Below are 27,605 nucleotides of genomic sequence, written 5' to 3'. Positions count from 1 at the left end.
CATGTAGTCAACTGAGAATTTAAGTTTTTACTATAGTAGTTTCTCGCTCTTATCACTATAAATATGCAGAAAATGTGAAGCCTGAGGATACAGAAACAGCAAAGTTAAAGCAATAAACGTCCCAAATATATGTGCTTTTTTAAATGCCATCGCTTATTAACAATTGCAAGGTTGAAGTCTGTGCTAGGGTGTCTGCTGTGGATGAAACCCACGCTGTAGAGAAGGATGCACCAATAATGACTCCATCATTGCCTGTCTAGCTGAACTTGTATCCCACCGCAGACTGCGGTAACCTGTGAGTTGCTCTATCCTATGTAACCAGATCCTGTCTGGGATGATGTCAGAAATGCCTGATCTGAAGGTAAGGATTCCTGGGCTTTCCTGTCCTTCCCGTGAAGGCTCTCGTGTGGCTCTCGGCGTATGGAAACAGCAGAAGCCTATGGGCAGGCTCAGAGATGATGTGGATGATGTGGACCTTCGAGCCAGGTCTCTCACTACAGGCTTCCTTGTAGTGTGATGACACGGACGAAGGAACCCCACCCACCTTTATATGCTGCCCACCCTCTTGTGAGAACATAGTAAACTTTTGAAGCCCATCTTTCCATGTCCTTACAGGGGTTTCTCGGGGACTGACCATACTTTTGTCACAGCCCAGAAGCAGATTCTCCAATTCAGCTTCCTCCCTCAACCTTGCACTTTTTTTCTTGAATGTCCCTGAAACTCTAGGTCCTCTGTCAGAAGCACCCACCCTAATGGAGGTTATTCAGGCTGATGACTTGTGGGACAGGAGAGAAAAGAGGGCTCACTGCTTTCCAAGTGCCATCTCCAGCACTGACTGCCAACCCCATCGTGATCTCATTCCAGCATGCGTGTCACAGTCTGACCAAAGATCACCATTTTCCAGCATCAGTGTGGAATCCACTCCTAGGGCATAAACTGGAGTGGACTTTTTTTGTAAAGTTATGGGAAGTTGGCATCCTGCACTGGTTTCAGGTGAGACATGCTCCCAGATGACCTATAAGAATACGAGTGGAAGGAAGGACGGACAGACGGACAGACAATTTCCCCAGGTAAAGAAGGGATATAATACCAGGCAATAAATAGCACAGCATGCTGAGGCTGGCCATAGATCTATCAATATTTTTCACTTGGAGTCAGTGAGCAAGCTCACCATACCTCTGACTCTATCTGGAAGCAGCATCACATTAAACGATACTGCATTTAATACAATAGATACGAATAGATACTTTCCTCCTTCACTTAGCCATAGTTTCTTTCCCACCTTTTTCATGAACACATGGAGAGTATGCAGAGGTCTGCCTCTTCTTCCTCTTCTCCCTCTCCCAGACTCTTGACCATTTCCCCTTTGCTGACCTACAGTCTCAGGGAGGGATTCACAGAACATGTCCTCCTGGGATACAAGAAAGCAAGCTGAGTTTGGATGCATGATGCAAAATTGCAGACTTTGGAGTAGCTGCCTTAACAGGTACTGGCTAGCAAAGATGTCTGTATCTACAGGAAAAATCTGTGGGTACGGTCAATGTGTGAGAGCAGTCTGATCCTAGGAAGGAATGATGTGCTTGAGATTTTTGATTTGGTTTGGGGTTTTTCTTCTCAGCCACATCTCGAGAGCGGTCATCAACATGGTCAATTCCCATGTTGCATCAAACTCCCAAGTCAAGAAGTCTCTGGCACAAAGTCAACTCACAGACAACCTTCTTACTGCGTCTGAAAGAGGCACTGACAGAATGAAATCAGGAACAGAGGACAGATAACACAAGGCTCATCTGCCCTAGGTCCTTGCATGCACAGCCAAGAAAACAGAGGGAAGGAGCTGCTGCCACCATTGCTGAGCAGCTCCTGTTCCAGATGTGCCAGACAGCTAGACACAGCCTCCATGGGTATTTTGAGTTGCTCTCTACTGTCCAGAGGACCAGGATGAGGCAAGCCAAATGCTGCCAGCAAGGAAAACGAGGGCAGACAAAAAGCCATATAACCCTGGCTCGGGGAGACATGCAGGGCAGCCAGCTTGGCCTGTGTTAGTGCCTACCAAGGGCCAGCAGCAACAGAGGGACTGCAAGACACAAGTGGAGTACGGTGGAGGGTGTGGACCTTATTGCGGAGCTGAACTTGGTACCGATTTTGGCTCAGGTGCAGAGGCTCTCTGGGCCAACTGGTTACTCCTCCGTCACACAGCTCTGCATATGTTGCCCTGTGCCTCAGTGTACCAGAAAATGCTGAAAAATGGGAGCAGTTGCCCTTTATTTCATGGAGGTTAGTTAAGCAGAGGGGCCTCTCCTGTCTCAGCCTTGCTGCTGCTGAGGGAGGCATGAGAAGTTAGCACTAGCTCTCCCTTTAAAGACAGCAGGGATTTATTTAGCTTTTCAGTGGAAGGAAAATTCAGTTGCTGTAAAGCACATTTCTGGGGACTGGGAAGAGGAGATTTGGGAGGAATCAGAGGAGCTTAGAAGGTAGGAACATATAAGGTCTTGGGACCTCTTTCTTCCCCTTCCTCCTTTCCTTTCTTCCCCATCTTTCCTTTCCCTGCCCCACAAAAATTTGCTCTTCCAGCATCCTTAAGAGACAGGGCATGTTTTATTCCCATAGAGCCACGTCTTCTCTTTCCTCCTTCACTCTCCCCAAGGAACCATCCACCTTCCCTGATTGATTTCGCCTGGATAGGCTTCCCAAATTTGCAGGGAGTAGAAGAGCATGGGGAACTATGCCTGGGCCTTGTTAGCACAGGAGGAAAAGGGGCCGTGCAGGGCTGTGCTGTGCTTGGAAGGTGGAGGAGAATCCTGTTGCAAAGGGTAGTAAGGCGAGACAGCAGGAAGCTGTGGGGAAAAACAACTTCTCAGCATCAACCACCCCGTCCCTCCTTAGGAGCCCTTCCTAAGGGCAGCTGCAGAGGAACGCAGAAGCACAAAGCAGCGACGGGTGGATCAGGCAAAAAAACATGCTCAGCTTTATTTTTTTGTTAGTAGGCAACATGGGCACCAAAATGCCTCCTAAAATTTGCCGCCCAAGGCACCTGCCTGCTTTTCTTATGCAGTGAAACAGCATTGCATTGTGCCTACCCTGTGTATCGCTGGTTGCACGGTATGACTCATGCCCCGCTGCAATTGTGCTGGGTTTTAGGATGTACAGCAACATTTCAGTATTGCTTCATTTGCGACTCAGTCGATTAGTTGGGGAAAAAAAAAAATGCACCTCCTCCCTCTTCTGACTTCCCCACCCCAAAGTTTAATAGAAAACCATACCAAATCAAGCAAATAAAAAAGGAAAAAATATCCCAAAAGAAAACATAGACTTAAAAACTGCCTAATTTGATAAAGAATGGAAATAGCCAGATTGCAGGAATGGGAAAACCTTCTAATTGTGGAAAGGAGGAATAAGACTGGTTTATCTGCTTATTATATTAAAACCAAAGTCATAGTGCTGGCATTGTGCCATGCAGAACAGCTACCAAAGTCAGCAGGATAAGCTGTGTGCGTTGGTGGTACCACTAACATCACACGTTCTCCCTGAATATGACCTGGAGTAATGTTTTTGAAATAAATAAAAAATGCAATGACTTAAACAACATATTCTTTTCCTTACAGCTAACTATTGCTCCTTCAACTTCTGAGGCCACATGAGGAGGGACATCTTCAACTATTGCAGGGAGGGGAAAAGGTAAATAAAATACTGTCTGAGTTCCACCACCTGACAGTAGGTACCATTTTTATGTGAACAGTTTCAAACCCTGCTGATGCTGAAGAGTCAACACGGATGATCAAAGGTTACAGAATCATTCGTCTCATTTTGTGAAAGTAGTGATTTTCCTTGATTTTTAATGCTTCCTGCATCTGTCTTAATCTACTATGTTGAAGATGAGTAATGCTAGGGAAAAAATAGTGTCATTATAAATTCTAAAGACCAAAATTCTTCAAATGCTATTTATGTGAAAAAGGATCAGTTTAAATCAAATCGTTAGCTTTGGTTTAAATGTTCAATTAGAAAAGAGTAATAATATAAATGCTTTATGTATTCACAGCTCTTGTCTTCAAATTTAACCTTTCTTTCGTTTTTGTTGTTATTTCTCCCTTTTATAAATGTTGGTGTAATTACACCCATTTTCTCTTTAGAGGTGAATACACAATCACAGCTAGAAATTCCCCAGTATGTTTTACAGTCTGAAACGTGTAATACTCAATCTCACGACTAATAACTACCATGGCATATTTTATAATTACACCATAAATCAGAGACTGCCGCATTTAAAGTGTAATTTTAGGCTGTTTTGCAATATTTCTCGGCACTTTTGAAATATATCAGGGGCGGAAAATGCATGATCTAGCTACGTACAACCACAGATGAGGAAAAAGGGTCTTTCTCCAGTTACTAGAGTGCTCCAAAAGAGACCACAGGATGCTAAAGGGGAGCAACATGTGTGTAGCTCATGGGATACCCAAGCTGCCTCTAGGATCAAAATAAGAGCACATCGTCTGAGCAGAGGTTGCAGTCCAGCGATTAAGGGGGGAGGGCGAATCAACCTGTGGCACAAGCCTGCAGAATGAGCAGCCGTTAGCAACAAGTACTCTGTGGCTTTTGCAACATGGTTCATTGTTTAAATCCTTCCGGGGGGATTATGTTTGGGAGGGACTAGTCTTATGAGGAGCAGCTGAGGGAAGTGGGGTTGTTTAGCCTGGAGAAAAGGAGGCTGAGGGGAGACCTCATCGCTCTCTGCAACTACCTGAAAGGAGGTTGTAGCGAGGTGGGTGTTGGTCTCTTCTCCCAAGTAACTAGCAATAGGACGAGAGGAAATGGCCTCAAGTTGCACCAGGGGAGGTTTAGATTGGATGCAAGGAAAAATGTCTTTACTGAAAGAGTGGTGAAACATTGGAACAGGCTGCCCAGGGAAGTGGTGGAGTCCCCATCCCTGGAGGTATTTAAAAGATGAGTAGATGAGACACTTAGGGACATGGCTTAGTGGGTGGTGGTGTTGGGTCGACGGTTGGACTTGATGATCTTAGAGGTCTTTTCCAACCTCAATGATCCTATGATTCTATGATTCTATGACTAAGCTGAGAGGAGGAGAGCGAGCATCTGCGGTGAAAGCTGGAGGAACAATTCTGCCAACTCACACAGCGTCTCCCAGTACCTGTCTCAAGTGCTTCTGCAGCTGCTGACAAGTAAATGATGGACTCCCACAAAATTAGGTGAATTTTCCTCCCAAAGCCTGTTTCTGTTTGAAGGAGAATGTTTTATTATTCATTCTGGTTTTGCTGTACATGCTTTAGGTGTTATTTTAGTCCTTCCAGTGCAGACAAAAGTTTGTAATGGCATCTGGGATAATTTCCTAGGGGTTCAAAATCCCTGAGTTATAGTTTAGATGCAGAGAGGCTCTTTTATCCCTTAATTAATGTTGAAGCTTTTCGTATACTAGATCTTGATATCCGCATCTCCCCACTGGACTGCCGCCGCAGGCTTGCTGGGGCCTGTTACGGCCTGACATCTGGGCTCGCTCTGAAATGATCAGGAGGGTCTCTTTGCTGGGTACCTTTCCGTGTACGATGCAGCAGCCCAGCACAGTGACTAATGCCTCCCTTGCAGCACCGTAGTTCTGCTGGTAATTTAATTAAAATTGCCACATCCCTCACATGCGCTCACGCTAATTTGGTTTCCACTAATCAAACTCTGAATTTATGCTAGTCAAGTTTTATCATCTCCCCAAATGGCACAAGTCCTGTAATGACATCTGGCTGCATTTTGGCCACTTAATATAAACATCATGACTGCTCCTTGATTAAGAGAGCAGTGTGTGATACAGGCTGCCCCAGGTTGCCAAAACCGTCAACAGGGAGAAGTCATGACAAAGTCTGTGCACGTACAGAAAACCTACGTGATGTCCTGCACCTGCTGTTATTATTCAGACTGGAGGTCATGCCATATAGAAACCCTACAGCCACCTGCTACTAGCCCAGGTAACCTTATTTCTTTAGCAAATAGGGTAGGAAGCTGCAGTGGAATGAAGAAAAGCTTTGGGAACATGACTGCGAGGAGTCCCAGGGAGAAGTGGTGGTACCCCAGCATGCAGAGGTGATTCACAGGGGACTGGGGCTGGCTATGACACCCTCCCCTACACCTCCTCCTCCTGAGCTGCCTTGCTGTGTACCCGAGGCAGCCAAGTATGGTGTGGCCCCTTGCACTCTCAGGATCTGAATGCTGGCACTAGTATTACAGGTAAAGGCTATAGTATGGGTGAGATCTAAAATTTACACTGGGTCAATGGGAATTTCATGAACCTGCAGTGTCTTCTTGCATTGTTGTAGTTCAGGCCCCTTGACGCTACTCCATAAACGATGTCGAAGGGGCTTGCCTAATCGTTCAGCAACACGCTCTTTGGCTTCAAACATGCTTTTGCTACTAGTGGAGCAGCTTGAGTTCATGGTACGTCTATACTGAAATGATCAATCTGTCTTGAACAAGATCCTACATGATTATCCCAGTTATGTCTGGTACCTCTGTCTCACAGCTCGTGTAAGCAAATCAGCGTCTACATTACAAGTTTAAAATGAACTGCGAGGACTTGCCTTTAGGAATAGCACCACTAGTTAATGAAGGCGAGAACAGTGTAATGTAGACCTGGTGTGTTGACTCAGCAACCTTTACCAGAATACGGCCTGGCACTTCCAAGATTTGCTGTGAGGAATTTGAAAAAAGGAAACAAGAGTGTTGTAACTTCTCCGAGATTGCACTGCAGTTGTCGCTAGTTCTGCAAGTAAGTGAATAAGAGAACTACTATAGGCTAGAAATTTCCAGAATTATACGTTTCATGTCACAATCATCACCTATTGCTTTTGCTGTGTATTATTGCTGGCTGGCTCAGTAATTGCTGCTGGGGTGAACACGGGAAGGTAGGCTTGGGGAAAAAGAGGCACAGGAGACTGTAATGGTGGTGGTGCAGAATTACGGGATCCCAGGCTTTATGGCTGTAGGGCTGTTAACAGGATTTAGATCAAGCCACCTATTCCAGACCATTTTCTAAGATTCACACCTCTTTACTGTACTTAAAATACCCCAGTAGAAGGAAAAGGAGCAGGTCCTGCACTTGTAAGGTGTTTTCAGACCCTCAGCAATAGCAGATGCTCTGTAAACAGAGCACATTGGCACCTGCCTCCCGTTTTCTCATCTTAGGACAGCCCATGAACAAAGTTACATCTTAAAAGCTGGCTTGGAGAAAAGGAAGCCTGGCCTCTGTATTTTGTCATAATTTTTTATATAGAACAAAAGGAGCATAAGGCTAAGGCCAAAACTCCTTTCAGTTGCAAACATACAGCTTGCAGGTGTAGGCAGAGTTTAGCCTAAAATAACTGGAGGCAAAAGAAAGAAAAAAGCAGCTTAAAAATGTGATGTCAGCAGGAGAAAATAGACTCTGTGGGGCACTGGTTTTCTAAAGCCTTGTTCTGTAATCAACACAGCTTATTACTGTAGCTGCGCATGATGTTGCAAATGGCATTTGGATGAACACATTTTGTCTTTCCATCGTGCTCGCTAGTTAACAAACTGTCTGCCCAAATTGCTGAACCATGCGTATTGTGTCGAAGAAGAGGAAAGCAGCAGATTCCCTTTGTCAGGGTGGACAGCCTGTGCCAAACTCTCAGTCAGTGGTTTTCAACCTTCTTCTGTTTAGACCCCTACGAATGCTCCTGTGGAAGTACACGACTTTATATAGATGCCTCTTCCCCCTCCAGTGATAATCATATTGCTTTCCTTTCCCTCCCAGTCTACAGCATACACCTGGCTCTGAGGTCTGCAGACCACATTTTGGAAATCGGTCTCCCAAGCAATTTAATTTTGTGCATTTACAGTTTCACTTCATTCTTTTTTTAAAAAGTCACTTTCTCATAGTATCTCCGTTCAGTCCTTAAATAGTACTGATGTTGCTGTTGCAATGCATGGGACAATCCAGCCCACAATCAAGGTTACAGAAGGAAGTGACCACGTATCTGAGATCAGCTAGCAGCTTGTGACCACACATCACATTGCAAGGCACATCACAAGTTCTGGCTCCCATCTGAGTTCACTTTGGAGTCTTGACATGGGATTAAAGGCAGCTGGAACTCTGCACTGCTTTGCTGTAATAGGTGTTTCAAAGTGTCGGGGTGCAGTAAGACATTGTAAGCCGTAAGCTTACAATGCCTTGTTTTGGGGCACGATGCAGGCTGAGGATGCAGTCCTACAGACTGACACTACACTATGCCTTCTAGAGATAAATAGGGTTATGAGCCATTTTTGCCCCATTCTGATTGTGCTCTTTCCAGTACAATGCCACCGGTGTTAGAGCAGTCATTAGAGCAATAAATTAGATTAATCGGTAATTACGTTACTGCATACTTTTCAGCTGTTGAGCTGTATTCACTGTTCCCTCCATTGGAGTTGCCAGGGGAAATGAAAAGGGTCCCACATTGCTTCTTATGTTAGGAAAATTCCCCTTAACTGGCTATGGGGCTGTTGTGTCTCCTTTGTGCCATCCAGTAGCATAGAGGGGTCAAGGAGATGTTTAAATTTCATTTCAGTCTCACTTGAGGAGGAGGAGGAAATGAGAAACAGAATGGGATTATAAATGATAGCCCAAAGGCAAAGGAAAAAGATGACTGAAAGGGGACTGACCTTAGGGTTTGAATATATTTTATTTAATATGTAGTTGTTTGGTGATGAAACACTGTAAAAGGCTGCCCAGAGAGGCCGTGGAGCCTCCATCCTTGGAGGTGTTCAAAACCCAACTGGACACAGTGCTGGGCAATCTGCTCTGGGTGGCCTTGCTTGAGCAGGCAGTTGGACCAGATGATCTCTGGAGGTCCCTTCCAACCTCAGCCACTCTGTGATTCTGTGTTTTAGACATTTTCTTCCATTTTTCTGGAGGGAAGAGTGAGCTGAAAGAACAAAAGAGAAAGTTAAAAAAATCTTTCCTTTTTTCAGTCTAATAGCATTAACTTCTGTTAACCTTTCTAACCGTTGCCAACCTTGTCAACGTGAGCAATGCCGTTAGCTGGGCTGGATTAGTAAACTCCGATATCAGCACCAAAGGTAATTCTTCAGCACTTCCAGGTTCCCCCTGAGGTTTTCCTTAGCGTGGAAATGAGGGGGCAAGGAAGAAGCACTGATGCATATTCTGGTTCTGTCTCCCCATGGGGTCCGGATTTGGCCAAAGCACGCACCTCACCCAGGAACTAGGAAATGCTGCTGGGATGTTTTATGTAGATGCGGATTATGCATGCATGAGTGAGGAGGCTGTGGTATACTCAGAGAAATGCGTGCAGGAAGAGGTTTAGTAGCCATGCTGAACAGCTGCTCATATTTAAGAGAAAGACAGGACAAGGTTTTAAATGCAGCCTGCACATAATGCAGGTGAGCCCGTACAGAAGTATGTATGTGTTTGTAGGGCTGGGGTTTAGGAGTCCTGGGTCTCAGGCGCTTTGGCTACATCCGTGAACAGACACACTAATGCTTCTATCATTGAAGGCACTCTGTTACCCAGTGCAATTTTCAGCATCAAGTTAGGCACCTGAAGATGACATCCATAAGCAGAGCTGGCTCAAGGCACAGGCAAAATAGGCAAATGTCTGGGTTAGAGCTTGCTGGGGAACAGCTGATTCCCTCCCATCTCTTTTTACCTGCCCGTGCCCTCCCAAAATTTCACAGAATACTGCTAGACCTACTTCTTTCTCCCTCTGCTTGTGCTGCTAGATTTAATTTTGCATTTCTGAGGCAATGAAACTCAGTTTTGCCTGACAGATGAGAATCCCTAAGCTGGCTCTGGAGACAGGCTGGACCAGCTCAGAAAGGGGTCTCCTCAGCATCAGCTCTGGCGCGGGGAGGAGGAGGATTATGTGTCCAGGGACAAGGGCGGGAAGAGGATGCAGCCTGAAACAGGACCTTTCGGTAGTAGTTAGAGCCACTCAAATCAATGTTTAACTTCACCTATAGACCTATGGTGGTCTCTACCTGGAAGCACTCAGCAGTTAGATAAGGCTTTACAAAATTATTTGAGGCTAGGCTGAGTAGAGGGCTGAGGTTCCTAAAGTTTTAGGCAGTGCTTAAGTATGGAAGTGCAAGACTGCAATTCTGAAAAGACTTGATACTTTGTTCCCTAATCCAGGAGGTTCGCAAACTTCAGACATACATTACTTTTTCACTTCGGAATTATTCAGTGGCCTCTACTCATGCTCCTCTGGGGTCTCCTCCCTTCCTGATGGGATGGGCAGGGATTTCTCACTCACTACCTTGTAGTAGTCTGGGATTCCCACAGAAGCGAAATCCCTAAACTGGTAGTGGGAGAAGTGCCTCCTTCCTCAGAGAAGACATCCTTGCCTGAGATGCAGAAAATCTGCTAATAGAAATGATGGCCTCACAAAGTGATTCATGCTGTTGAAACACTATTAAATGCCAAGAGCTGCCTTAATCCAACTTATGGTCTGAAATTCTTATGGCACACATTTCCCATGTCTGAATTGTATGTATTATAGAGGAGACAGATATAGTGAAAGAAGAAAAAAACAAAACAAATCAACAATAGGTTGTTTAAGTTAAAACAGCCTTTGCCACCCTGTAGACTAGTGTTGGGCCGATTGCTCTCCTATCTATGGCCTACTGTGGTTCCCCAAGGTCAGCCTGACACACCCAATGACCTCTTCTCTCCACGCTACCAAGTGTAAGACACTCGAATGAATATATCAGTTTCTATCTGGTAATAAAATATCACATGTATCAGTTTACACATGATGTGTATGTGGCAGACAAAGTCCTACCACACATGTACCAGTAGTTTATAGTACAGTTAGTCAGAGGAAAGTTGAAAGTGAAGAAAAAGGAACATTTCCAGATGAGGGAGGAAATGGGCAGGACAAGATGAGCAATAAAAAAGGCCAAATATTTCTTCCTCCACCCCAGACATACGTATATAAATAGTGAGAGAGTGATTTCCCCTGCTCGCTGGCTGCTACTCATCTGCTGCATCTCTCTGGGACCACACACCATCCCTCCAAGATGTGGGCAAAGGTACTGTCTTGTTTCCTTGCACTGTAAGATGCACTTTTCTGTTTAAGCTTTTGTATCCTCATTCTATATGTTTCAGTAGGTGTGCATCACACTATGGAATATGTGGTTCACCTGCTTTAAATGACTTGTGTACCTCAAGATAGTCTTAATGCTTTAGTACAAAGCCGAGTGAGAACTTACCTGAAATTATGGGTACAATTCCGGTCACCATTGCCAGAAAAGAGAAATCCAATTGGAACAACGCAATGAAAAGCTACTAGCATAGTAGGCGTGAGCCTGTATTATAAAGGAGAGAGCAGCACAGTTTATTTAACTTAGCGAAATGAAGGCCACAAGGAAATATCGTCACTCTGTATGGATATGTGCAGGGGAGTAGAGGAAGGGGAAGGATGAGGGGAAATGAAAGGAGACAATTTCCAAAGAGAGAGAAGAGCTATATTCAGTAATGCCAATATAAAAAAAGCAAGTGTGTTTATAGACTGGTTGTAAATAATATATGCCTCTACAGAGAAATTTCTAATAGTTGGAGAAGGGAAGTTCTAGATTAGTTTCTACTAGAGATATTAACAGCAGCTAACAGCTCCAGTGGAGAAGAAGCAGGCTGAGTTTGCATAATGGGTCAATGGTCAATGGGAAAGCAAAAAAAAAAAAAAAAATTAGAAATATAATTCCCAGATCAGCAGGAGCCAGGAACAAGGAGCCACTGCTTTTCAAAGAGGTGAAATCTTTTCTTGGAGAAAAGCTGGGATTCCAGCTGGGCGTGAATTCAATGGGAGCTGGGAGCCAGGAGTGGCGGGTGCAAGGTAGGGCTGCCAAGTCCCATTTCCCACTGAGCTCCAAGCTCAGCAACACTTGGGATGGTAATTCTGCTACTCAGGGAGATTAAATCTTGCCTCCTTGTGTGGTAGTGGCTGCGCTGGATTGAAATGTCACTTTCCCACTGATTTCAGTAGCAATAAGAAGGTGCTATGGAAAGCCAGATGGTTTTTGCTTCTATTTGTTTTATATATGTGTGTGTATAGATATAGATACAGATGTCTTGCAAAGTTACATCACCTGCAGTGCTTACCCTCAAGGACTCAAGTCAGGGAGGAAGCACCAGAAATACAGAACAGACAAGGACACTGATGAAAGTAAAAATAAAATATAAAGAACACTGTGGCATTTCTGGGAATAAAAAGAGGAAGAATTCAAACCTTAGTTTTGCTGATGCAATTCATGTAAGCAGGGCAGGGCAACAGAAATGGCCAGCATGCTAAGCAGTAGCCCAAAACGGAAAGCGAAAAAAAAAAGAAGAAAGAAAAAAAAAAATGTTTTCTTTAAATGATGAGAAATATCTACTTCTTCTTTTTTTTTTTTTTTTCCCCTCCCAGACAATTACGGGAAATTTTGCCAGTGTGATTCATGGTTTGAATGCAAACCACTTGACAGACCAAGTCATTCAGAGAAGCAAGCGAATGATTCTGGATACTCTTGGAGTGGGGCTTCTGGGTACCAGCACTGAGGTCTGCCACAAAGTGACACAGTACAGCAAGGTAAGGTGTCTGGCATTCATAGCATACCCTAAGGTTTAGCTTTAAGAAAAGCACGGGAAAATTTGGGCTGTAAGGGGAAACTTTGTCATGGTGAAATTCTTTTGGGGATGGAAAGAGAGACACAGTGTTCTTCCCACTGGAGACAGAGAAAATTCATCGCTCGAGTTACTTTTAACTCTGGATGGGCAAAAGTCTGTGTAACAGACTGTATGCTAAGACCCCCCACTGCAAACACAGTTAATTAAGAATCCCTTCCTTTCTTTCACCTATGAAATTTTATTAAAAACATCAGCAAAGCAAACATCACTTATCACCAGACTTTCAAAACTAAGGGACTGTTAAAGGGACGGAGAGTTAGTAGTGGGTTACTTCCAGTCCATAAAACATAATTGTTGTCTGAGGTACATTGGTCACGTTTCTCCTCCAGTCGTGTTTTCCTTAAACTAGAGGAGTATTTGACCTTGACGAGAAGCCTTCCCAACACAGGAGCGCATCAATGAGGAGGGGTTTAGCCTACTGTTTTATCGGTCAGACCTGTTTAGTTTGACTCAGGCTTCAGAGCTCTGTGTGCCAATACGTCTCTTTGTACAGAGATCCCCCCTTCCCAAACTGTGGTAGCTTATGCCCTTTTATGTAATTCCGTAAAGATCTCTTCGTTGGCTGAACGATCTGCACAGAAAAAGGAAAAGAGCAGAGCCCTTTACAGCATGGGGCTACCAGCATCAGGAGGCCATATATCATTTACTCAGGGCCTACTAAAACATAGAAAATCAGAACCTTTAACTGGAGATCTTCCCCAACAAGATGATGACAGTCCTGAGGGAACTGCCAATGGGCGGTGAGAAGGGATGTCAGTGTGCAGAGGTGTGAAGGTACTGAATGGCCAGGTGGATGGTGTTGGTCTGCCCCCTGAGGTCTGTTTGGATGGAAAGAGCCCTTGATGTAAGCCAACAGGAAACCGAGTTTCTTTTCATACTTTCTGATAGAACAATATTTTTCTCATGAAAGGGAACAGTTGGGTCCCAAGAGGGTATGGTCTGATCTCAGTTACATCAGAGATATGGCGCACATTTATCCTTGGGTTCAGGACTTTGAATTAATTGATGTCAATTTGTTTCAGATCTACAGCTCAGATATATCCAGTACCATTTGGGGCCACTTGGATTTCCGACTGCCGCCTCTGTATGCAGCTTTTGTGAATGGAGTGGCTGTAAGGGATGCTCTTTTATTTGCTCTTAAATCACACTAATTGATACCGTTCTCACTCTAGAGAGAACAGAATGCTCCTAAAATCTTAGTTTACTTTATTCTTGTGCCTGAAGCCTGCTACAAATCTTTCCTAGACTGTTCTCCTAATGCGCGTCAACTTTCTTCCAATAAGACTGGGCTTAGTGTATAATATATCTGATCCAACTCAACAGCATCCCTTACCTTTAATGTGGGACTTGGGGCTGTTTTCAAAGGTCAGAACGCTACAGCTTGTTACAACCTTGCTACAGCCGCATTACAGAGACGTACTCCAGCTCTCACTGATTTCACCAGGATCCAAATTTCACCCAACTGGCAGAGTATAGTTACAGAAAAACACAAATACACAGATGCACATATACATACACACATATAATATCACAAGGCAATTTAATCTTCAGTCATGCAGTTTGCAAAAGCCAATTATATATTTTGAACACATACTTTGTCAGTAAAGCAGTAGCTGACTCCTCAGACATTTGTCTAAATTCAGATTTAGGCTGAAACCATTTGAAATCGAAAGATGCGCCAGAGGTGGAGTAGACAAATTTGGCAATTATGCAAAACTAGGGAAGGTGACCCACCAAGGAAATGATAATATTAAGCCTATCTAAATTAGTGTGACAACAAAATCAGAGGTCCAATTTGACACCTCATTTCCAACGTAGAGAAAATTACCTTGGAAATGAGATCTGGTACCTCTCAGCTCCTTGTAGCCCGTGTGATATTCAAACCTGGCTGTTAGCATGTGTATGATCATTTCAGTTTACATCTCGGTCACAAGTCAATTCTAGGCGCTTGCTGAAGACACCAGGAACGCAGCTTATCAGGTATTGGGCACAACTGTCCTTATCCTGCACTGCAGGGCATCTTCCCAGCTGGTGTCAAAGTTCTTCAAGGCAGGGACTGGGTCTTCTTCTATCTGTTCAGGAACGCAGTCCTCCGAAGTGTGTATTCCCAGTACTATGGGTCAAGACCTGAGCGCTGGGGAGCCTGACCACCTTCCCAGTTTGCTCTCAAGTAAGATGTGGGTGAATAGGTGTGAAAGCTCAGCCTTTGAGGCATTATTATGTTATTAAAAATGCTGTCCCTGATGCTCTCAATTCCTTGGAGCTTCTCAAAACTTTGGGGGGTGGTTCTGACAAGCAGTACATTGCAAACACTGAGTGCACTGCTGGGAGCACTCTGCTACCAGAACAGCAGCCGTATGCCATGCTGGCAATGCCCAAAATCTTCCTGAGCAGCTGGGCTCTGGGCATGGGAAAGAGGAGGCGCATCTCTGGATACTCTCAAGGGCTACGCAGCTCGTCCCAGTTTTAAGACTGTAGTTTGCTCCTACTCCCAGCAGCCCCGGGGAGTCTGGTTCCTCGTGTGACAGGTCTTGTTTCGACGTGCTGAAAATTCAGGCTAAAGCCTCATGTACATTTTCAGGCTTGTGCCTGTCGCCTGTGGACGGTTGCACTAGAGAAGTTGTTCTGATACAACTTTCAGTTAGCACTACGGATTCAACTGCTACAGCTTTAATGGTGTGAGCCCTAGCGGCAGCATCAGTTGCAGCACAGGAGAAGTAATTTCATTAGGTCTATATACTGTTTTGGAGGAAGTGAAAATTCACCATTCACATGGTGGACCTAGAACTGCTGCTTTAATTATACCAATCTAATTAAAGCAGCAAAAGCCTATTGTAGGAAAGACGATTCATTGTCATACTGGTTCTAGACTGGTGCAACTTGAGTTAGAATTATACTCCTTTGAGGCCAGATTTTTATTGCATTGCCACTTCTCACTGAGCCATGTTGGGAGTAAAGGTCTTAAAAGAAAGACTTTTGAAGTTCTGCTTTCTAAAGAAAATCTAGTTCTTCAGTCCTTTTTTATACCAGTTACAGTAGTTTCATTTGACTGAGCCAATTTTGCCTAGTCAGAGTTTATTTCTGATGATAAGCCAAGGCTTCTCTTTCCATTAGGTGCACTCAATGGATTTTGACGACACGTGGCATCCAGCCACACACCCATCCGGGGCTGTGCTCCCTGCCGTGATTGCACTCTCGGAGGCCTTTCCTCAGAAGAAAAAAATCTCAGGTCTCGATCTGCTTTTAGCTTTCAATGTGGGAATCGAAGTGCAAGGCAGGCTGCTGCGCTTCTCCAGCGAAGCCAGGAATATTCCAAAGAGGTAAATAGAAATGCTTCAAGTAGAAAGTTGAGTGGAAGGGTTTTTTTCTCAGTGTTAATATACTTATTTAAATGCCAGTTAAAATACAAATGGCACAGTTAATCATATTTTCTATGTATGATGTTGTTTGTCTGGAAATTTAGGAAAGGTTCATCTCAAACATAAATACACTTACATGACTCCTTACGGCTTAGCTAATGTCTTTTTGAGAGCATTGATTAGTTTACAAGAAGGAGGTGATTATCTCCCTATTTATTAAAAACAGCAGCAAAAGGACAACGTTTAACAGCAGAGGTCTCAGGCTTCCATGAATACATACGATCATGCCTCACTTGGAAACAGTGGCTTGCTCTCAGCAGAAAGGAGTCACCAGTGCTGGGCTCAGAGCAGAGCCCAAGAAAACGGGGTGTGATTAGGGGAAAGCCCTGAAGTGTGGGATGGACTAAATGTCCTCCTGCTATTTTCTGTGTGTTCCTTCTACCGATTTTGCAAAACTGGTTCAGAATAACAAAATTTGCTTCCCCCAATATGTAAAATTTATAGATGACTATAAATTATTTACAGATAATTTATAGATGACTATAAACTGTGACACTTTTGCCATTATTCTGTTCAGTATGCCTTGAACTATGAGCAGTTCTAATATTTCAATTGCTTTCTGGGGAGCACCTATTGTAAGTGGTACTATTCCAGTTTAACTTGTTCCTGGGGAAAAGCGACAACCTTTTCCGTTAGGACCGCACATGGATTCTGAATGTATGTTTCTTTATGGTCCAATCCGTTTTCCACAGCAGTGAAAGGAAATTGGAGCTTGTGTATATAGTGAATTCAGGTGACTTTTTGAAATATGGTAATGAAGAGATTTTGTTTTCTCAGGTTTCACCCACCGACTGTGGTTGGTACAATGGGGAGTGCAGCAGCTTGTGCTAAACTGCTAGCTCTTGACCAGCTGAAATGTAAAAACGCCTTGGCTATTGCTGCCTCCTATGCAGGTGCCCCACTGGCTAACGCAGCAACCCAAACGAAGCCCCTCCATGTTGGCAATGCTGCCAAGCATGGACTGGAAGCAGCTTGCTTAGCATCACAGGGCCTTCAAGGAAACAAACAGATCTTGGACATGGAGTCGGGGATAGGTGCCTTTTATACAGATTACAACCCACAGGCTCTGCCAACCTTGCAGTCCTATCCCTGGCTGTTGGACCAGCAAGATGTGGCCATCAAACGCTTTCCTGCTCATCTTGGAACGCACTGGGTGGCTGATGCAGCATCCTCTGTTAGGAGGAAGCTTGTGGAGAGCAGTGACAACTTGCTCCCCCTTGATAAAATTGAGAAAGTCATTCTCAAAGTCCCAGAGGTCAAATATGTGAACAGACACAGCCCAACCTCAGAGCATGAAGCTCGACACTCCTTCCAGTTTGTTGCATGCTCTGCTTTGCTGGATGGCAGCATGTCGGTCCAGTCCTTTGCCAGTGAGAACGTTCACCGGCCAGCCTTGCGGGAGCTCCTCTGCAAAACACAGCTGGAGCACCCTCCTGATAACACACCTAGCTTTGAGAGTCTCTACTGCGAAGTCAGTGTCATACTTCGGGATGGCAACACGATCAGCGACCGCTGTGATACATTCTACGGCCACTGGAGGAAACCTCTGAAAAAGGAGGACTTGGAGAAAAAGTTTCAATCCAATGCCTCCAGCGTCCTGCCTGCAGAAGCCACAGAAGGCATTATAGAGACAGTGTACAATCTGGAAAAAGTAGAGGACTGTTCTGTATTAAGTACATTTTTGTCAGGACAGTCAGCTAGAGCGCTTTCGGAGAAGCTGCGCTTCCTTTGAATGTTCCAACCAACAGCTAGACGCTGTTCACAAAGCAAACACAGAATTCAGGACAAACTCTTATTTAGTGACTCAAGCACTTTTAAATAGGACTCCTGTAACAGAAGAGCCATGCTCAGTCCAATATTGTGTTTTTTGACTAAGTAAATAATTTAGCGATTATGGGCACAGCTCAGTCAGGCTGAACGTAAGATCCTCTGCTGGCACAGTTGACTTCCAATTATCTTTATACCTCTAGGGGCAGAGCACTGCTTGCGTGCGACACAAAAATTTCCCTGCCAAAAATGTCTGTATGTTCTGCTTCTGCTAAATAACTCCATACAGGAAACCCAAATTTTGGAGGAGTGTGGAAATGCTGTGTCCGTGAGAAACATCACTGTGAGAAGGACAGAGAATAAAAGCCTTTATATATTTATTTCTGTAGATTTAGCTCTAAAGCCTCCTTGAAGAGGCCGCCTGTTACATCTGAGCTTTGACGTTTGTGCTAAAATAAACACGGCACACATACAGAGTAGTAGCACTTGACACTCTGCAACACGTCAGGCTTCGCTGTAACGATTGGTCTTGCACTGATGAGGTAAAAGTTAGTGCCCTTCCTGATCGTACCAGCTGCTGAGCAAGAGGGACAACTCAACACTCCGTGTCATAGAAGCGTTATTTCCCAGTTCCACCTTTTGGCTGCACTGTGGTACAGGTTTGTTCCTGCTGTATTCCCGCTCCAGCTACAAGGCGCTCGCTCAACAAGACATGATTAGCCCTAATTAGCGATGACACGTTTAGATTACTTCGGGCACTGCAAAGCATGGGCTACAGTACACTCGTTGTGACTGACGAGAGACCTGTGAGCATCAGAACACTTCTTACACTGAGACAATTAAGTGTCCACAGTGACAATCAACTTACCTTGATAATGAATTCTGGGAATTTTTAGTTCCTTCAGTACAAAGCCTTGCCAGACTGTGCTTCTAAGAAAGGCTGACGATCTTTGTTTACATTTGTAAGATCAAAGCACGTGTTCTAACATATATAAAATGTACCTTCCTTAGGGCACTAAACTATGTGTGCAAAAAAATCACAAAATAAAGCTAATTCATTTTACCAACTAAACCTCAAATTATTTCATTTATTGGAGCAAAACTTGTGTGTTTTCCACATACAATGTATTCATTTGTACTTAAGCCTCTGACTCTTGGTTTATAAAGTCGGTTTATCTAGGGGGCTCTGCAAAAATTTCAGAAGTCCATTAGTTATACTTGCTTAAAGACATGCAAGGGAAGAAAAAAAAAACCCAAATAACCACATTCTTTTCTTTTTCCCTTCTTATTAAGAAGTCGAATTGAATTACTCACCTATGCTGAAGCTATACAGACTCATTTACAGCTATTTCATCTGTAATTATAGCTGGGTAACACCGAATGTGAATTACTGATAATCATTGGTGATGTGATAAAACCCCGTTGGACAAGGAGGGTTCCTACATTATCTTATCAAGACTGAACACATTCAGATTAATGAGAAAAAAAAAGGGAACCCCGCCCCCCCCCATCACTGCAACAACCTTCAACACATGCTTTCTATTTTAAAAGAGAAATAAATAGGATAAACTTAGCAATAACCATTTGATGTATTACAGATTAAAAAAAAAAAAAACAACAAAACAAGAACTGTGAAGGTTAATAGTTGCATTATTTTATTACTACAATCAAAGGAAACTAAATGCTCATGCTTAGCTAAACTGATTTCCTTGCAGAAGTCTGCATGCTTCCAGTCAGGCAAGTTTCAGGACTTCTTGTACCATTGTTCCAATTCCATCAAAGATTTCATGCAGAGGAGCCTTGCACATGAAAGCACAGGTAGTAACTATTTTATTGGCTTTATCCACATGGGATTCATTTACATTTTTGCAAATGTGCTTACATCCAAGCTCTGCTATAGCAGATGCCGTTTCAGCATCAGGAAATCTGTAAATAAAAAGACTGTAATTAACATAAAGAGATGATACAGCCATAAAGTTCTGCCAGCATAGCTTGAACGAGAGAACTACAAGAATATTTAAGTGACTCTTTAGCCGATGATGATGACAAGGGAGTCAAACAGACTGCCACTGTGAGGTTCTCCCATCCCCTATGGACACAAGTGATCTGCTACCTTTGAAAACAAAGCTGAAACGCAGAGCCACAATATGTCAGAAGGTACGATTCTGTTTTTAACAATCTTTCAATAAGTTTACAAGATGATACCAAGTGCAGCCATAACGGATCCTCAAAAGTTTGAGAGATGCCAGCTGAACTTGCAGACACATTAGACCTTTTCCAACACCTCCATATAAGGTCTTCCACTGGGATTCTGCAAATTTTTTTTTTCCTGAGGATAAGGCAGGAACAGGGGGGTGGAAGCAATCCCTCACTACTGCTGCTGATGATAGGAAATTCCATTCAGAAGTTTTATTGGGAGTTGACAGTCCTTGAAGCAGCACTGACTTCTGCCTCCCCTAAACTGGCCCAAAACCACTACCACCAGAAAAACTTTATTAAAAATCTCTGAACAGACAAAACCCCACAGATGCAATTTAAACGGCCACTCAATTTACCACAGGGTACCAAATTTCTGAAGGCCAGCTGGCCAGATGCCTGTTCTTCATTTGCACATTTGCAACATGAATCATGGCCAAGCAAATTCTGTATCTCACTTAATATGAGGTAAGATCTATCACTCAATTACCATGAATGTAACACGAGAAAATAACTTCATATCCTTGGTCACCTGCGTGTTTGCAGAGGCAGGATTCTGTAGAAGTCTCTTTGTTCTGTCACTTTTAGGACTGATGGATGCTACATCCAGTGACTCATTAGCACCCACGCAGCACAATAAAGCCAGGGCAGGAACCTGTGTTACCTTCGGTGGCTCAGAGTGACAGCTTAGGCAGGAGATAAGACTAGCTAGAGTTTTCATGCGGTTAATTGTAATGTGTCTGTGGATGTTGATATCATAGAACATATCACAGACCAATGTATTTCTGAATTTAGGGATAAATAGTTCCAACGCTGTAGCGCACAAATCACCTGACCTCACAGGTTCAGTCTGTCTGCCCTGAGAGTTCCGTGCCTGCTATTACCGTGCAAGTGAAAATTTGAAATAAGTGAAAAACGTCACTAGTAAGTCACCCAAAAGTTACTGGCACCAGAGACCTCAGACTTTTGCACAATAGACTGTCCATTTCCTAATCCTAATTCCCATGTAAATTATCTCCATCCATTTCCTTCTTACCTCCCATCTACGTTTTTATCTTGGCCGACCGTGACCTCACAACCAGGAAAGACTTTCGCTGCCAGGACTGGCGATATACAGCACAAACCAATGGGCTTTTTAGCACTGTGGAAAGCTTGGAGTGTGGACCTCACGTGCTCATTGACAGTGCAGTTCTTGCCGTCTACAGCCCAGGAACACAGGTTCTTTGCTACACCAAAACCACCTAAAAAAAAACCCCAAAAAAACAAAAGCTCAAATATAAGACACTGCTAAAAGCCATTAAATTCAATACCAGAAAGAAGTTCTCCTTTTTTACAATATAATCATGGCATACGTAGGACTGTTAAGTTACTATACTGAAAGCTTTCAGCACATGAAACGTGATGGGTTTATAATGTTAAAGTTTAACTGCAAATTTTTTTATACCACGTTACATAGGCCACAAAGCTTAATCTTGCTTCAATGAGTAACAAATAGAGAAATAGGAAACCTCACATTCATTTGCTAGTGACTGGAAAAGCTGCACCATCTGATATGCACCCCTTGATAAGCAAGGGCGGGATTAGAAGAAAGGCCAATGATAGTTAAAGGTAGAAAGTGCAGTTCACGAGAGTAATGCAAACAGTGGTTTGACCCTCTACAGTAATTTCACTCTCAAGTTTTAGTTCAATACTTAAACAATTACAAGAGAGCTTCTTCCCCACCTAGAATTCTTTTTGGACTTAAAAAAATAAAGGTTAACACAATAACAACAAAATGGATATTACATAAAAAGGAATTGATAACATATGATATTCTGAGACGTAGCACTTGTGAATGATAACATAATTTCCTACTAAAAATAATGCTGAATTTGTCTTTCTAGAAATTAGTTAGAACAATCCTTTACTTGCATTTAATCTTCGTTTAATTGTACAAGCAGATCATATTTTACAGCACCTTCGTTTGCTGGATTTATAACCATCTGAATAATCAAAGTAAGAAGGTTATTAGTAAGTGTAACCATCCGTTATATTTGATTCCTTATGGAATGTGCACAACATCAACTTTTCTACACTAAACAAACAGAAATTTCCACAAGTATTTCAACAGACAACATCAAGAAACTTTGCATTTTTAATATTTTTCCTTTCACTCTCACTTTCGAGTGTTATCTGCAATCTCTGAGGTAAGATTTTAATTTTCAAACTTAATAGGGTTTATTTCCCTCTAACAGTTATTACAGCAACCCCCCTGAGCCTGGGTTATAACAGCATGAAATTAACGTGGAAAATACTTGCTAGCGTTTACTCCCTGATCAGCCCTGATGTCACCCACTCATTTTAGCGCTACAGGTATGTTTCTCTGCGTTATACACACACTCCCTCTGCTGGCCTCACAACAGAAGACAGTGTAACGACTTCAAAATTAACGCTTAGGCACAATCGTGAAGGCAATATTTAACAGTACGATGAATATTCTGGAAAGTGATCTTCAGCAAGTCATAATTTCCTCGTGACGCTTCGGTTTCTTCATTTCTAAAGTGACTACAATTACCTCCGTCTGAAAGGCAATTTTGCAGTCTATGTTTATGGATAATTTTTTATTTAGTATAACTCGATCAGCAGCAGACCAGATACTTAATTAAAACAAAATGTACTCACATCTGACAGGGAATATAATCTACTTGGCAACCTACTATTCTGCCAACAATTTCAGAGGCCCTAAAAATAAGGCATTTCCATATAACGTCAAGTTCTGGCCTTACTTTTCTAACCTGGTCAGTGTTCTTGTCCACAAGTAGGTACTAAAGTTTTCACAATCTTTAAAAAGAAGGAACGGTGCGATGTATGACCTAACACCAAAAGAACACTGGCATTTTAAATTAATGAACTGTAAATTAATAAATAAACTGAGATGACTTGTAAGCCCATGAGAGCTCGCTAAAACATTTTCTCATCCTCAAAAGAAAGTAAGTAAGTAAAAAAGAAAAAACCCACATACCTCTCAAATTCAAGAGTATAATTTATTCTCTAAATGTATTTAAAAATAAAAAAGTAGCGGAGGCAAAGCAGTTATTTGCAATTGAAAAACCACTAATTATTTTCTTTTAAAAGCATTTACCAGGGAAAATGACTGCATCGAATTCACTAGCTTTCAGTTCAGCCAAATCCTGAATGTTTCCTCTGGCCAATCTGGCACTTTCAACTAACACGTTTCTCTTCTCTTCTGTTGGACTTCCTTTTAGGTGATTGACTACATCCCTTTGCTCAATACTGGGGGCAAATATCTTCACCTAGAATATAGAGATGAAGCAATTTTGTGACCGTAAACAGAACTCATACATATCAGTCACAATAAAGATCATTTAATGAAAACAGGTTTTGTTCCTGATGTCTCTTACCCAAGAGAAGTGGACTCCACAGGATGGATCTATTGTATTAAATATCTAAAGCGACAGGTGACATATCAGGATGGGTAAACCCATCCATCCTCCCCATCCTATTCCTGCAGCTTTTTGACAAGAGTCCATTCTTACGCCAACATTAAGCTTACTGATCTTGCCAGGGCCTGCCTTCCCTCTGCAGATAACCCCAAGGACAAACAGAGCACCACAATTTATACCAGCGGCCTGACTGGACACACAGCTGAGTCTGCAGAAAGGCTGCTCTTAACTGTTACGGGATCAGAGTGCTAAGAGTTTTGCAAAAAAAGTTTGAAAGAGAAAGATGCAAACTTTGCAAGCATTTCCAGTGCAGATATTAGAATGACTCACTTTCCTAAAAGACTGGTAGCAGGAAGGAAAAACAAAACATGGAAGAACGTATTTTGGTTAGGCACAAAAGGGGAAAGATGCATCAAAAATGTAAAGTTCTGTGAAAGGTGTACTGCAAGGGGCTGTTTTCACACATCTGTTCTGATGCTTGCTTTGCAGACTTCTCAGCGCTTGCCGCTTCAGCTAATTTTAGAGAGGACAATTTTGTTCTAAATATGGGCGTGCTGTTGTTACCATCAGACACCTGAGCGCGGCTACACGCAGACAGAAAGTGACCACCTTCCGCCGTCCGAAGCCACAGACGGGACTAAAGCACGCCACCGCATCCTGGTCCAGGCTTCTCCGACGACTCCCAGTTACCGACAAAGCCCAGAAACGGCTAGCAGAGAACAAGCAGGTGAACCCGAGAGAGGGCGAGCGCCCGACTTCCGCAAAAGCGATCGGAAGGCAGATCAAGAATTGTAACCGGGCCCCATCTTCAGCTCCTTGCAGCCTCCAGCGGGCTGCGGGGACAGAGGAGCAGGACAAGGCCCTCCTGCCACTCCTCACTCCCGGGCTCAGCCGCCTGCGTGCGGCCGCTGCTCCTGTCGGGGGGGGGCGTTCACGTCTTTGGGGAGGGGGATGAATAAAGAAAAGGGAGGGGGCAAGATAAGGAGAGAGATTATGGTTGAACAGGCTTTGTGGTGTGCAGGGGCGGGGAAAAGACCATCGTGAAGCGGGAGGGGCTCCGATCCCACAAACAGCGGGAGCCACATGATGGCCTGCCCCGGGCCCCGGCACGGGGCTTGGCGGGGGGGGAAGGCCAAGGCAGAGGTCCCTCGGCTGCCGAGGGGCGCAAGGAGACGGGGCAGGCATACCTCCGGCCCCCCCGGGGAGCCTCTCACACGCGGCTCCACACTCACCCCGCGGGGGTGCCGGGGAGCGGAGCGCCACCCCCCCGCCGCCCCCCCTACCTCCGCGCCGCCGCGGCTGAGGTGCACCAGCGCCGCCGAGGCCTCGTGAATCTCGCTGCCGTCGAAGACGCCGCAGCCGGCGAGAACCAGGGCCACCCGCTTACCCATGGCGGCCTCTCAGAGCCGAGCGCCCGCCCCTCAACCCGGGCAGAGGCGGCTCAAACCGGCGAACCCGGGCCTCACAGCACCCTCCCTCCTCTGCCGCCTCCTCCTGCTGCGCCTGCGCTGTTGTGCGCCGGCGCGGCCTCCGTCGTGCAGCCGCCCGCAGCCGGGGGGCTCGCCGGGCTTGCGCTCCCCGGTCCCCCACAGCCGGCACCCCGGGGGCTGAGCCTGCCCCGGGGGTCTGGCACGCCGTGCGCAATTCCTTGCAGGCACCTAGCACACTAGGTGCTCTCCCTCCTGCCTACAAAGTGTAGGCGGGGATGAGTTTTAAACGTCAGGGGGAAGTCTGGAAAAAAACCACAACTGGATGCTCCTTTAGCTTTAAACAGAACGGGCTCGGCCGTCTTTTAGGTCTCATTTCTGTTCTGGCCTGCTTACCGCAGCGGAGCAGTAACGCAGAGAAGGTGCTGCTCGCTGACCCCTGCAATGCTGTTACCCGTCTGCATTCCTGTAGCTTGCCTGAAAGTTGCTCTGCTTCCAGTAGGCCCCTACAAAGGCTCAGCAGTGTACGTGTGAGGTTGGTTTTTTGTTTTACCCATAGGACTGTAATGGTGTAATGAATATACTGCTTTGAAAGCCAAAAAAAGTGGAATTTGGGTAGAGGCCAGCAGTACTGCTGGGACCCGATGCTGTTTGTTTCAGTGATACTCGTCAGACCCACGTACCCCTTTTGGCTCCCTTAACCTTGTATTGTGCTCTAGGGAGTGGCTCCGTTTTACCAGGAAAACCAAGGAGTTTCTTTGGAAAACCAAACCTACCTTCTTGCACCTACTCCCAGCTTAGTCATTAAGGCATCGCCCTAGGGAACCAAAGGGCTTCCTTGGGCCAAGGCAGAAGTTCATCCCTAGTCTCCTCCTTACAACTCAGCACACAAACGCTACACTGGAGACCAGATGTACTTAATTTTAGCAAGGTCTTTTAGCTCTTTAGTCCATTTTTCATCAGCTCCTTCTCTTACAATAATAAGAAACTTGGGCTTAATAATGAAAATCTACATTTTTACTGGACCAGAGGGATGATCTTGTAGGAAAATGAGAGTGTCTTCCAAAAATTTGGAGTACAGGAGTTCTGCAGGGGACACAACAGTGCATAGCCTGGGAAGAGCAAAAATGGCATATGAAAGCAAAGTCTCTGTAGCAAAATGCATTTAGCTGTATACTGCGAGGTCAGGAGTCTGTGTGGGATGATGGATAGGGAGATTCTTGAACAGGAAAGGGCCAAGATAGGGAAACTCCCTGCATAAGGGCAGACTGCTATCTGCTGGGTAATGCTTTGCTCCAAATAAATGCAGGGCTACAGCTCTGTTTCCACCACAGCCCACACTCTGCCTCTCAGGATTGAACAGGACTGCAGTGCAACTCCAGCTTGGAAAGCACTCGATTGCCTGACCACCTAATCCACAACCATACGCTGGAAGATCCCTCTCAGCTCAAAACACTTGTGGAGTTAGAGCTCTGTACAGCACCAAGACCTCACCTTACTCTCCAGGCTGAGTAGGACCCCAGGGAAATTCCAGTGGATGCATCTCAACCCAGAGAAATACAAAACATGTTTGGTGAGAGTGGAGCGCTTACTGGCACAGGACTCCCTGGGCTCAGCTGCAGGAGAACGGAAAGGTTGGTTAAGTTTGGGGATAGGGGAACTGAGAGTCTCTTCATGCCTGAGAGCTATGAAGAGGCTGCTGTCTGGATGGAGTTTAAGTTCAATGCATGTTTGGAGATAGAGCAGATTCCCAAACTCTCCTGTGTGTTAGGGCCAGGGTTAACATTGGAGCTAGAGAACTGAGCGCCTTCAGAGCTGGAATTCTCTGCTCCTTTCTGTCCTGACTTACTGACTAGTCTTCCTGGATGAACCCTGGACCTGAATTGTCGGTAGCCTCATCTCCAGTCTTGTTTCTGGTCCTGTCTCTTGGGTGGACCTCAGACTCCCATTTTAGGTAACCCTTTTTCCTGGATGGATCTTGGACTTGACTGGGATGTGGTAACTGCCCTGGCTCTGTGCCATCATCTAACTCCAACTTGCTCATGCCATGTCCCTACCCCAGTTCTGTGACCTTGTCATGGCCCTCTGTGTCTGTCTTAGGTCCATGTTTTCATCCCAGCTCATGACATATTCCTGCCCTGGCTCTGCATCACCCTGAAACTGCACATGATGACTCTTCTCTGGCCTGAGTCCACAACAGAAAATAGCAAATAGCATTGTTTTGTTGCAAATAGCAACAAAAGCACTTCACAAGCAGTACACCTCTGAAGCCAGATCTTCGTAAGGTGTGAGGACTCACCTTGATGGGAGGAGAAGCTGCTGTCAGGGCCCTGAGTGCATTAATAGCCCTTAATTACCTTGGCCAGCCTCAGCTGGGGCCTCCACCCACACACCCTCTGGCCACTGACTCATGGGCTCCATGTAAACTTAGGCCTGGACATCCAGACATGACCTGAGCTATGCATGTCTAGTCCTGTCTCCTGTTGTCCTGACATACAGGCTGGTCTTCCTGCACAGACTGTGGACCTCTGCTACAGGTAGCCTCATCTTCAGTCCTGCCTCCTGGATGGACCTTGGACACATATTATAGGTAGTCCGTCCTGTCTCTTGGCTGGACCCTGGGCTTGACTCTACCTTGCTGTGTCTGGGGTTGTTGGTGGATCCAGCCACTACTACA

General features: G+C 44.7%; 2 protein-coding genes across 2 annotated transcripts; one reads left to right on the top strand and one right to left on the bottom strand.

Moving 5' to 3' along the window:
- Window positions 1-337: 337 nt before the first annotated feature.
- On the top strand, window positions 338-18,998 carry ACOD1 (aconitate decarboxylase 1). The gene is made up of 6 exons (XM_076338351.1): window positions 338-486; window positions 3,630-3,675; window positions 12,417-12,578; window positions 13,699-13,788; window positions 15,791-15,996; window positions 16,873-18,998. Exons 1-6 carry the CDS (start codon window positions 338-340, stop codon window positions 17,825-17,827), a joined length of 1,608 nt encoding a protein of 535 aa, XP_076194466.1. The 3' UTR covers window positions 17,828-18,998.
- A 496-nt stretch (window positions 18,999-19,494) lies between these two features.
- Window positions 19,495-24,969, bottom strand: LOC143172803 (glutamine amidotransferase-like class 1 domain-containing protein 3, mitochondrial). The gene is made up of 4 exons (XM_076362599.1): window positions 24,785-24,969; window positions 23,180-23,351; window positions 21,095-21,299; window positions 19,495-19,788 (listed from the first exon to the last, which is right to left on the bottom strand). The coding sequence occupies exons 1-4, from the start codon at window positions 24,890-24,892 to the stop codon at window positions 19,596-19,598; spliced, it is 678 nt and encodes a 225-aa protein (XP_076218714.1). The 5' UTR covers window positions 24,893-24,969; the 3' UTR covers window positions 19,495-19,595.
- Window positions 24,970-27,605: the final 2,636 nt, after the last annotated feature.

Source organism: Aptenodytes patagonicus, chromosome 1 (assembly GCF_965638725.1).
Source record: "Aptenodytes patagonicus chromosome 1, bAptPat1.pri.cur, whole genome shotgun sequence".
Classification (NCBI taxonomy): Eukaryota; Metazoa; Chordata; class Aves; order Sphenisciformes; family Spheniscidae; genus Aptenodytes; species Aptenodytes patagonicus.
Note: the sequence above shows the minus strand (reverse complement) of the source record. Positions and strands in the feature narration are given on the sequence as shown.

Bases quoted from the DNA above. Each gene is read 5' to 3' on its own strand.
- ACOD1 (XM_076338351.1), top strand. From the start codon at position 338: ATGTCAGAAATGCCTGATCTGAAGGTAAGGATTCCTGGGCTTTCCTGT. The intron at 13,789-15,790 runs GTAAGGGATGCT...TCTTTCCATTAG, and splicing joins CTTTTGTGAATGGAGTGGCT to GTGCACTCAATGGATTTTGA. The intron at 15,997-16,872 runs GTAAATAGAAAT...TTGTTTTCTCAG, and splicing joins GCCAGGAATATTCCAAAGAG to GTTTCACCCACCGACTGTGG.
- LOC143172803 (XM_076362599.1), bottom strand. From the start codon at position 24,892: ATGGGTAAGCGGGTGGCCCTGGTTCTCGCCGGCTGCGGCGTCTTCGAC. The intron at 23,352-24,784 runs GTAGGGGGGGCG...TCTATATTCTAG, and splicing joins TCAGCCGCGGCGGCGCGGAG to GTGAAGATATTTGCCCCCAG. The intron at 19,789-21,094 runs GTAAGAAGGAAA...TTTTATTTACAG, and splicing joins GATAAAAACGTAGATGGGAG to ATTTCCTGATGCTGAAACGG.